The following is a 12,543-nucleotide window of genomic DNA, read 5'->3' as shown; positions in this document are numbered from 1 at the left end:
TGTTAATAGCCCAGTGTTTTGTAATTTTTTGTAAGTAGGTAATACCATCTTAAAGTTACAGAAACTACCTAAATGGTATGCGTTGATCTAATCTTTTTTGCATGTATATAAAATCAAATCTATGATTTTTAGTATGTGGTCTGTATTGATCAATTTTTTTGTGTAAAATTTTTCCAAACCATTACAAATGTAAATAGTATTAACCTAACAATCTTTTATGTCTTCCAAACATAATCTTTCATACAATTTTTAATCCCGTAGCAACGCGCGAGCTTTGATTTCTAGTTACTTCCTATGAGGAAGTGAGATTTCACGATAATATATATACACATGAATACAGTAAAATGCCGAAGTGAATTACTTGAAATGGTAAAAGCTCACCCCTTCCTTCTATTCCTTTCACATGTTGATTGTTTAGCGCATGTTCTTGTACAAAATAAACAAATCAACCTTTTTACACCATATGCTTTTATGAAATGATAATCATCATCTCCAATAATATACATACATCTGGGGGCCGTCAGACCGATCTACTGGCTTCTATGGAAGGTTCAACGCTCGATGGGGATACCTCTGCGCCATAATCCCAGAGTTGCTTCAGTTCGCACCTTATCAATCCCAAAATCACTGTAACACCTGGTGACCAGAGCAGGAATAAAAGACGGTAAAAATCTGCCAATTCTATCGGCCTAAAAAATGGAAAACACGTCTAACAAAAACCGAACAGGATATGTAAGATCGATGCACTAGAGATTACCTAGTGTACATGGAACAAGATATAGGAGTGCAGGCTGACCGTTCCCATTCATCAGATACAAAGCCAGGTAAGTAAGACCGAGTCCTGTAAAAGGAATATGAACATGAAGACAATATGTCATGTATAGTGTGATCATGTTGCAGTCAGCTATTAAAAGGAAATGAAATAAATACTTAGATATTATGAGCAAGAACTTATGGTCATAAACAAAGGTGAAACGGATTTTGCCATAACGGAGCGGAACATGAAGGATACATAACAGAATGCTTTTCCCAAGCAAGGCAGGCATAATTTTTGTAATTCATGTCTATCCTAGGAGGGGAAGGATTTTAAAAATAAAATATAAAAACAAATTAGATGTTGCAAGAGAACTCACCAATTCCATAGCCAATTACCAGCCAAAGAAAATATCCGTTATACGCACTCTTCTTATTTTCTTTGTCAAACCTGAGACAGCCAAAGCAAGAAAAGATCTAAAACAGGGAAAGATATACTGAAACTCAAATGTAAAACAAAATACTCAAATAGATATAAAAATGAAACAATTTAACACACAAGTGCAATATCAAAAGGCATTCATTGAATATATCACCCATTTGACTTTAACTATTTTGGTCATCCAGCAACAGTTTTTATATGAACTTTTAGGGTTCATCAGCAGAAACTGTGCAAAGCATGAGTCCAGCATGCAGATACCGGAGCAAGTAATCGCGTTATCTTCAATCTCTCACCCCAACCCTCTATTGACTAGAACTAAAATCAGCCAAAGTGTTGCATTTAGTGTCTCGTCTGGACTTCATTATCATAGATTTAGTGTCTCGTCTGGACTTCATTATCATAGAAGACTAAGGAAATCAGTATCCCATTCAGAAGTAGCTAATCTATCTACCAAGAAAATTCAGTTAACTTAAGCAAATATGTGAAAGAATTCAACTTTCCCCCGTCAATGACAAGGCAGCGAGAGATAATGTATCTATCCCAAAGACAGGTACATTACCACGATGCAACATAATTGATCTTTCCACACATCCCTCACTTTATTTCGTACACGATTTTAGTATTGTTTGACAGATATCAACGACTGCTTTCCGAAAATGCAAGTGTAATCAAAGTTGATTGGTTAGGTGAACTTCTGAGTGTAATAACCATTAATTGTGGTATGGGGATCTGGGAAAACATGTTATATAATAATTAAAATCTCATCTAACCGGGACAGAATCACGTTTTAACTAATGACTTCTTTTCAATTAATCAACTAGCTCAAGAACTTAGTCCAAAAAAGAAAGACTTTCTCTTTCAAAGAAGGTGTTAACTAAAGGAAATCTGATAATTGGCTTTAGATTTCCTATTTAAAAATACAGAATTCAACTGAAAGAAATCAGTACCTGTAAGTAAATACAATAAGCAAACCAGGAAATAGAACATCCCCAAAACCAATCATATTCACACCACCCCAGGGGTCCAAAAAGCGAGGGATTCTCAAGAGCATTGGTAGGGCTTCACCACTACTGTCACCTTTAGCAACCTATAAGCAAAATGAAATTCTAACATTCAGCTTCTCTAATGAAATTTTAAATGAGGACTTCTGAACAAAAAAAAAGGGGGCTAATGTGTGAAAGCTAAAACAATAGTCAAGCACATCTGACATCCATGAATCAATTTCCAACGATGTACATGATATCAATGCACAAACATTATACATGCACACACAAGATTTTACTCGAAAAGGGGATCATGGGACATAAGCCAAAGATGTGAGGCACATTTATGCTTGCATACTTTTGTTGGTGAACTCATTGACCTTAACATATTAGTGAAACTGAGGACAAAAAATAAACGGAGTTACTTAAAAAGGAAAATAATAAACTGCACCATCCAAATGAGAACATAAATTATAATCTAATACCACAAAGATTTTCTTGTTGAGTATTTTTTAAGTAACATGGATGTGAACTAGAACAAGTATTTTCCCGTGGTTGAAGAAACTTGCCATGATATAAGGAATGCTTTTATTATCTAGAGAAATACATGTCAATGTGTATATGCCCTCTATGTATGTAAAGACGCAAAGAATCTTTGAGATCTTAAGATTCAAACAAGCCAACGAGTATACAAATTGAAAGGATCTACTCTCCCACTTTGGCAATGACCAGGCTATTTACCAGGTGGACAACTGGACAGAGTCAATCTGAGGTCAGGCAACTAATATTCTTTACACCTTAACACTGGACTGCTTCTAACATTTTAAGATTACTACTTTTATGCATTACAACATTATTATGATTACTACTGTAAATTTATAAGTGTAAATATAAAATAAAAATATAAAATGGATGTCAAAACTCGACATGTAGGTATATTTATTTGTTTCTATTACCAATTTATTCACCAATTAGACATCATATTTTTTACAACGTGATGTCAAGGTGGGTTGCAAGAGTCCAAAAGTATGACTAATGGCATGAAACCAAGTCTTTATCTTTTAGCTATCAACGTTCCAGCCAGGTTATATTAGTACAGTTGATACAGGTTTCATGTGCAAAGAAAAAAAATAAATGAACATAAATTAGGGATATATGTATTTGCACATGATTGGACACTGTAACATCCCACATCACCCAGGGGAGTGGATCTTGTAAGCCTTATATGTATATTCCCATCTCTACCTAGCACGAGGCCTTTTGGGAGCTCACTGGCTTCAGGTTCCATGGGAACTCTGAAGTTAAGTGAGTAGCGTGCGAGAGCACTCCCAGGATGGGTGACCCACTCTGGGAAGTTCTCGTGTGAGTTCTCAGAAACAAAACCGTGAGGGCGTAGTCAGGGCCCAAAGCGGACAATATCGTGCTACGGTGGTGGAGCGGGCCCGAGATGTGACAATTTGGTATCATAGCCAATCTCTGGCCGGAACTGTGCCGATGAGGACGTCGGACCCCTAAGGGGGGTGGATTGTAACATCCCACATTGCCTAGGGGAGTGGATCCTGTAAGCCTTATATGTATATTCCCATCTCTACCTAGCACGAGGCCTTTTGGGAGCTCACTGGCTTCGAGTTCCATGGGAACTCCGAAGTTAAGCGAGTAGCACACGAAAGCACTCCCAGGATGGGTGACCCATTGACCCATTGGGAAGTTCTCGTGTGAGTTCCCAGAAACAAAACTGTGAGGGCGCAGTCGGGGCCCAAAGTGGACAATATCGTGCTACGGTGGTGAAGCGGGCCCGGGATGTGGTGGACCCCGGGCCGGGATGTGACAGACACTACTCAAAATCAACATAAAGGAGCATATGCGTATAATCATACTTGTTCAAACACTCACATGTATAATCATACTTGTTCAAAGACACTCTTAGTAAAGACTTTATGAGATGAAAATATCTTAATTCTTTTCAAAATATCAAAAACAGAAACTATTGAATAAGAAAAAAGATGAGTTACAACTTACAAATAAAAAGATCAAGATGTCCATCAACAACATATGTAGAATCATTTTGAACAATAATGACCCTTCATCAAATTAACACATGCAAAAAATCCGAATACTCCAACCGATGCATTTTATAGATGAAAACCTATGCACTTATCCAAACAAGGTATCTCATAAACCAAGAAAAATAAGAAAAAGAAGCTGAGATCAGAACGTACCACAACCATGACGCTATCTTTGAATATTAAGGGTGATAGGAATACCCAAAAGATGTCGTAGACAAATGCACAACAAAGTAGTACGGTAGCAACCTGACACATGTTCGAATTATGAGACAAAAACTTGATACATTCATTAAAGGAAAAAAAAAGAACTGGTACCTTTATATTTGGTAATCGAGCAATTTGCAAGATCGTTATCATCAAGCAGATACCCTGTAAAAAATTACATTTTAACTAGCTGACATGAATAAAAGGATAGAAGGAAATGGATTTTTTGCAAGAAAATATAAGAAAGAAATGGATTTTTTTTTTTTCCAGTTTGCAATAGTATGCATCGAGTGCAATAACGAGCCTAACTAAAGGGATGGTAAGCAAAAGCTTTCTTTCAGCTATGATCACCAGACATGTTCTGAGATGTTAGAATAGAAGACTGATCCTCAGTAGTCTGATATATCTAATCACTCTATGTTACCAAGTATTTAAAATTTGACAAAAACAAATTTAAAAAAAAAAAAAAAAAAAAAGAAGCTTACAAGAACATCTTGGCCAATCCATGAATACGATTCCCGCCGTGTTACAACCCAGAAAATTGCAAATGCCGCACAGAAAGCCAATACAACAAGTGAGAGAACAGAAACCTCATCCAGAAGAGGCAAAGTTATTGTCTTCCGTCCACCACTTGTCCATTTTCTACTCAAGTAGTAAAGACATTTAAGGAACATGGGTGATAGGTTCAGTAGAAACAGGAAAAAAATTGAATGTACCTCAAAATCAAGCTCAGAACACAATTATGCATTCCCTAAAAACAAAAGATACATCAGCTAGCATGATACACAAGTCAACCAACAGAAGATTCACGAGTAATAATACAGGAAAGTAGCATATCAAACACATTTGAGAGAACAATTCAAAAGGATGTCCTTATTTAAGAATGTAATGGTCACCCTATTTCCAGGATGTGATTCAACGATGGAAACCATTCAGTTTCTTCAAGGATTATCCATGCCAAAAATCAGCTAAATTAGAAAATGTTTAGCTGTTCGATTATCCGCATTTTGATATCAGCTTTATGTAACGAACCGTGTTTTGGGCACAATTTAGATGACCAACCAGTTTAGGATTTGGATGTTTTTTCAAAGGGATGACCCTTGGAATGAGGATCTAAAATATAAATGGTTCCAATCGTTGAAAGAAATTATGGGGCAGCCCTAGGAGGATGTCTACTGCTTCTTACAATAAGGACATCCATAACTTTCTTATATTACAAATTAATTTTACTGGTGAGGAATGCTTCTGATTTTTCTATTTGACGTTGTTAATAGGATTTTAGGTTAGTAGACATATTGTCCTAAATTTGTACAAATTAATTTTTATTAATGAAAGTTGTTTCTTATCCAAAAAAAATTATAAAAAAATATGCATTATTTCAGCATTCTATAGATTGTAATGCACAGTTCTATTTAGTTAATTCCCATAGAGGTACAAAAATCCCATGAACACTGTTTATAGTAAATTTTGTTTACTTTGCAAAAAAAAAAAAAAAAAAAAACATTTAATGAAGAAAAGAATAAATAATAGAATTAATCACTGTACCTCTATACCGCCAATGCAGAAAAGTATGATCAGCACCCAGATAAACCACGTAGACATAAAGAAGTATAGTAGCAACAGAAAAGTGGATGCTGTTATGACGAAACACACAGCGCCCGCCACAGTAAGATTCATGACTTCGTCCTCAGAATCATCTTTGGCAGTTCCAGCACTAGATTCCTATCCAATCAAAGATGGTATAAATACTATTTCCCATAATTACAGCACATTATGTGGTAACAGGAGGGCCAAGAAGAAAATATCAGCTGTAATGGAAATATCTCAACTCAAATTTATGGAGGATAGTTCGGTTTCTAATTAATATCAGTAACTGTCAACAGATTGATTGACGTATATTTTCTCTGAAAGGTGAACGTTTTGAATGAAACTTCAGTGAAAGTTTTATCGATCATTCTCTGTTCCATTGACAGTCACCGATATCAAAATATCCTTCGATATTTCCGTTCATAATGATATATTCATCCCTGATGACAACACAATATTTCATGTAAAAGAAAAGGTTCAAGTGGATTAATATCAAGACAAATGTACGAGAAAAGCAATTAGAGAATAAACATGTAATGTGAAGACAGTGAAATGGGGGTTGTATGTACAAACCTTTTCTGCCAGTTCATTATAGTTCTCATCAGACTTCTCAGGAGCAGTAATTTTTAACCAAAATGAAGCAATTATTATTGTTCCAATAGCCATCAGCCACAAGAACATAACTGAGTAGTCCACCACTGGACGCTTGGGAGAATATAATAGAAGCTCCACTGCAATAAGTTACAAGAATTATCCATATATATTATCACATCAAACAACCTTTAGAATTGAAAAATACAAGCACATTAGTTAACATATGGATGCAAACAAAGATGAAAAGCAAACTCTTAGTGTATATATATATAGACACACATATGTCATAGAGAACCTATATGTCCAACCTTGAAAACCCAATATATATATCATCTGTTCTCCCTCTGAAGCTTCAATTAAGTTGTTCCTTTTTCAATTTCCCCTTTATAAAAGCCCTAAAACAGAACTCCCGAACTGTCCCACATCACTATGCCATCTTCCTATTGCGTTATGTTTGGTACTAGTAACCACATTCAAGGAAGTAAGAAATTGACGAACAGTAACTATCAGAAGTTAACCTTTCTTTCCATCTTCAATAGATTTCTTGAGAGCTTCTCCATCTGATTTTGGAACCATTACAACAAAAATTGAGATATTCAAAGAAGTGCTATTATCAGGACAGCCCATCTTGGCAAGCTCTGAAACAATAGGAAGAAACCGTTAGTATTATAGGGAAAAATAAAGTGCTGCAGGTGGTTTCTGTGCTGCATCAAAACCCTAAACATACAGACACAAGTTCAATCACAATTCCCAACACATAATAATTTGTCTCACTGCTAAACAGGAACCCTAGTTAGAAACTATAAAATAAAGATGGAATGTGTAACTGCATTGAGATTTCAACCTTCTTCATTATTTAATACCAGCAGCGCTTTAGCACCTCCTGACTGCGCAACTTCTGCCTTGACGGAGAAGTCACAATCACCACGCGTGGACAAGGCAATAGCTCCAAATAACTGCAAAGAAGGAAAAGGGGCCAATCCACCCAAACACTTTAAAAAACCAAGCATGGGTTTCTCTTATCCTAAAACCTCAAAACACAGTTTGTTTCAATATTTTAAGTGTTTAACGAAGATGATTTCAATCCACATTTGAAGTGACACACAAGTAAGCTTCCATTTAACGATAAATCAAAGTAAAACCTTCGAAGACGACACAGAACAACCATTTAAGGGATTCGAGATAACAACGGGCAATCTGACGGCTTTTTCTTCTTTGGAAGGCAATAAAGCCCCAAACTTTGCACCTGCCCCTTGAATAGTTTCGCCTTTACGGCCATTAACCCAATTCTTAACCTTTGCCTGAAAGATTAGATAAACCAGTACAAGTGGGTTTTTAGCAGGAAAACAATTACAGTATCAAATTAAATTCCAGAAAATTAAAACAAAAACATGCATTTTCTCATGAAATCCCCCATTTAACAAAATTTAGAACTCAATTTCTTGAAATAAAATATACAAAAATGTATGAAAAATGCATGAAAAATAAAGGGAATCTTACCATTAGGTACGGGTTGTTGCAGGAAGGAGTGCTGGGGGTGGAATCGACATCCAAAACCATATCGTTTTCACCTCGGGCTAAAGACACAGCAATCAGAGATAACAGAAACACAAGACGGAGGAGACCCGACGCCATTGCCATTGGACACCGCCGCTCGAAGATACAAACTCCTCCTCCTCCTCCAATTTGGGAATTTTATTTAATTTATCAACCAATTCAATCAATCCAATGTGAGAAGTCACAGAGAGAAGAAAGGCAAGAGAATTGGTTTCTTTATTTTCAATTATTTTATTGTTTTTTAATTTTTAATTTTAATTTTATTTCTACTTCTCTCAGCTCCTGAGAAAAAAGAAAGCTGGAAATGGTGAAATATAGAATTATTTATTTGTTTGTTTGTAGTTGTACATCTAGATGACGTGATGCCCAACCGGTAGACGGCGAGAAAAGGTGACGCGGCAAAATTGGGAAAACTTGTCAACAACCTTATGGAAAATGACTGAGGGATTCACCGTCACGTGTTATCCGGCTAATAAACAAATTTACTATCATCTTTTTGTATGAGGTGACTTGAGAATGACTTTGCATCTGTTGTCAATTCATTAAGGGTGGTGTTATTTACACATATTCTTTTACTTCTTACCCACTGTTATTAATTTTTGTCTCTTAATTTCTTTCATTTCATTCGATTTGACAGCTAAAAATTGAAATGAATGTGTGATAGGTGAAATAGGTATTTGGATAACACCAACCTTCATTAATGGCGATCTTGAATGAGGGACTTGTTAACACTAGACGTTATTGAGCCCAAATAGTGGTGTAGGGGGAGAAGAATGCCCGAGAAAGCCCAAGAGAAGTTAGGACGTCCAAGGCCCAAGAGGCTTAGTAGAGAATATGACCAAGCGCAACAACCAACCGCCCATAAACCTAGCCTGACTAGGGGCGCATGAAGGCTCACAACCGCCACGGGCATGTGGATGGATTAACAGCTTTACAACTCGAGTTCCTAAGGATAGTTGTGTCCAGATGCCAATCACACTACATGACAACTAGTATTCAGTGACAGAGAAGCCTAAGACAAGAGGTAAAGGCTATCAAGGTGATGCTCAAGTAGGCGGGGTTGCATAATCGAGGTCGAGCGAAGTGCTCGGCTTGTACTATTTTGACAAGATGCTCTATTCAAGCTGATTACCTTTCACTTCATTGCCAAATGTCGGGATAGAAAGGGGAAAAGTTGTCAATACTCTAGGCTTCATAGATGGCGGGCAACTTAAAGTTGGGGGGCTTATTGGGGGTCGGACTGAAAGAAAGAGTATTCTTGTATTTTCCAAGTACTATTTTAAGTCTTGATATCAATACAAATTTAAGTACCATAGTAGAAGTAGCCTAGCTTTGAGGGGTGAACCTTTTATATTTCTAAGTCCACATCATTTCATTTCGTACTTAGAACTCTCTAAGGGCTTTCTATCCTAATTTGTTAACCTACAACTTTTGAGAATTAACAGTTTGGTGTCGTCTACGGGAAACACATACAATTTAGTTATGTGTTTCTACCCAACTGATTTGAGCAGCTTTGCGTGACCATGCTCAACTAAGAAAGATGACCAACAAAAGAATGGGAGATAGGGTCATTTCGAGCAAACCAAAGATGACCCTCCCAAAGAGAAGATGAGAACAGAAGGCCAAGCTCGTCAGCCTGGAAGAAAAAATGAACAACATACTCACCAGCATGCAAGAAATGAATGAGGTGGGAAACCTCCTCCACGCCCAAAACACCTTGCTCCTGGAGAAGCACAACGATGTCCTGGAACAAATAAACCAAACAAATGAGATGATCAACAACATATCCCTAGTAGGGGCCCAACCTCCTCTTTCTCCTCTTAGGGATGTTGGGAGCAGAGGTGAGGAAGGTCATGAAGTCATTAGTAAAAGGCTCCGAGCAAAAGAGGAAGAAGTGAAGGTCGCCGAACAACCAATGAAAGGCTCGACCAAAAAATCGCCTGACCGCCTTGATCTAAGAAACACCCTAAGGAGGTTATGGGATAAGAGATGAAGAGTGTGTGGGATTGGCTCGGGGACATCAAGCGAGCGTCCAAACCCAAGAATCTCAATTACTCTAAGGAAAAAGTGCCACTACCATTTTCCAATGAGCTGTTCGACGAGCCTTTGAGTGGAAACACTCGAGCGCTCAAGATACAAAGCCACGAGGGGCTCACTGACCTATATGACCACTTGGACGGATTCATCTATGCCATTGAGGGGAGAGGGAACAATGATGCCATTAAGTGTAGGCAATTTCTAACCACTCTTAGAGGATCAGCTCAGGCTTGGTTTAAGCAGATTGCCGCTGGGTCTATTACATCCTTTTAGGGGCTAAGACAAGTCTTCATGAACATGTATATGATCATCTTGAAAAGGCAGTACATGCCAACCGACCTTGCCTCGGTAAAATAGGACCCAAATGAGTCATTAAGAGATTATACATCTAGGTTAAACAACGAGTATGCGAGATGCAAGTGATACGATGAGGCAACAACCCACAATGCCCTTATGGGAGGGTTTTTCGGAGCAGATTTTACTTCCACCTAACCTGGAATCCCCCAAGACCTTCAAAGACTTGCTCCGCAAGTGGACCGCTTATTCCTGAGCCGAGAAACTAAACAAAACAAGGATACATATCGTCGCTCTAAAGACAATGACAGATAGCCCAACCACACTTGCCAAGGCAAACTAGGAAGTAATGTATAACCAACCACCGAAAAAGAAGAAGTACGAGGGCTACCATAACAGAATCGACAGTTGCCCTAAGCGACATAACAGGTACAAATCCTACAAATCCTACACTCCCATGAATAAGTCTTGGGAGAAATGTTCCCTCTTGTGGAACGTCAACTCCCTTCAACTTAAAAGGTGTAGCCCGGGTTCCGTATGTAAAGGTATGTCACCAAGTATTACCGGTACCATCAGACTACAAACACCTCATCGATGACTACATAGACCTCATGGACAATATGGAAGCGCTTGTACAACATGGGCGACTCACCGAATATAAATATGACCGAGGTAGAGGCCAGCTGAATGCAAACCCAAGCACTAGGAACCACTCTAAACGGCAGTCAGGCTTGTAGGAAGGTAATTTACACCCTATCAGAGGGATCGACCTTGTCAGGGGATTCAAACCAAGCCAAAAAGGCTTACGCTTGGGCGTCATGCCAAGCAGTATCACATTAATACTTGGTTGGAGCATCGGGCCAACTTGTGAAAATGGAAGGCTCTCGAAGAAACCGGTTGTATTCAATGAAAATGATGGAATTAGAATCCTGTAGACCCACGACGATCCTTTGGCCATATTCGTTGAGATTGTGATAGGAGCATATTTATGCGACTTAATTGGCTTGTTCTTGTGTGTTTACGTTGTGTTTCTTTAGTTATTTTAGTGTTTAAAGCCATTTTCATTTGTTTGTAGGTCTTAATAACAACCTTGGCAAGAAAAGTGCATTTTGGTGCATGTTGGATCAATATTGGGCTCAAATGGATTGCATGCATGAGGATGGACGTTTTGGGCATATGTGTGTGCAAGTGTGTGTGTGTAATTGCAAGGATAAACAATGACAACTCATACACATGCAAAGAAGCCCACTTGCAAAGTGAAAGACTCTAAGTACAAAGTATGCAAGAAGATGCATTTTGGAGGCCTTTGGAGCATGTTTCGGGCTTGGAATGGATAGCAAATGCATGGGCCAAGTGGATGGACGAATTTGAGAACTAAAGAGGCCAAGAATATGAAGAATTATGGTCCAAAAGATGAAGAAAACAGCCCAAAAATCTGTCACCCCAACTTGCATTCCTTGCCATGCAAACCACATAGAATTCCCTTTGGATTCCATGCCATGCTTGATCACTCTTGTCCCCTACATAATTTCTGATTTCATGCTTTAATTCATTTAATTATTTCACTCAATTGCTTGATACCTCTTGTTCCCTTCACCCATTAGATTTTAGACAACCTTTACATCCATTACATGCACCAATTGATGCTCCATCATTCACATTTGGAATCCAATGCCATGTGCAACACATGTTGTTGCACCTTTGACCCATTTGTTGACACATTTCACCTCCCTTTCCATCTCTATGCAATGTACACAATCATTCATGCTCCCTAGCTACAACACCACTCCATTTTACCCTTCACACTTTGCATCATTACTTCATTTTCACCCTTGGACCATTGCACACCACACACACAAATTGCCATGCATTTCATCCTTAACCTAACCTTATTTTCTAAGGTTTTTGGGGCCTATAAATACATGTTTACACCCCTTGGCCAAAGAACAATCCCCCATATTCATCATTTTATCACAGAAATTCGTCCATACACACCCTAGGAAGCAAAACACCCCAAAAACACCAT

At 38.1% G+C, this 12,543-nt stretch overlaps 1 protein-coding gene across 1 annotated transcript; it reads right to left on the bottom strand.

Moving 5' to 3' along the window:
• Positions 1–335: 335 nt before the first annotated feature.
• LOC103444301 (signal peptide peptidase-like 3) lies at positions 336–8,520 on the bottom strand. The gene is made up of 14 exons (XM_008383240.4): positions 8,130–8,520; positions 7,772–7,930; positions 7,474–7,585; positions 7,148–7,267; positions 6,609–6,766; positions 5,994–6,170; positions 5,165–5,199; positions 4,934–5,090; positions 4,560–4,613; positions 4,398–4,490; positions 2,143–2,282; positions 1,134–1,204; positions 758–841; positions 336–636 (listed from the first exon to the last, which is right to left on the bottom strand). The coding sequence occupies exons 1-14, from the start codon at positions 8,268–8,270 to the stop codon at positions 521–523; spliced, it is 1,617 nt and encodes a 538-aa protein (XP_008381462.3). The 5' UTR covers positions 8,271–8,520; the 3' UTR covers positions 336–520.
• Between the last annotated feature and the right edge of the window lie 4,023 nt (positions 8,521–12,543).

Source organism: Malus domestica, chromosome 13 (genome assembly GCF_042453785.1).
Source record: "Malus domestica chromosome 13, GDT2T_hap1".
Classification (NCBI taxonomy): Eukaryota; Viridiplantae; Streptophyta; class Magnoliopsida; order Rosales; family Rosaceae; genus Malus; species Malus domestica.
Note: the sequence above shows the minus strand (reverse complement) of the source record. Positions and strands in the feature narration are given on the sequence as shown.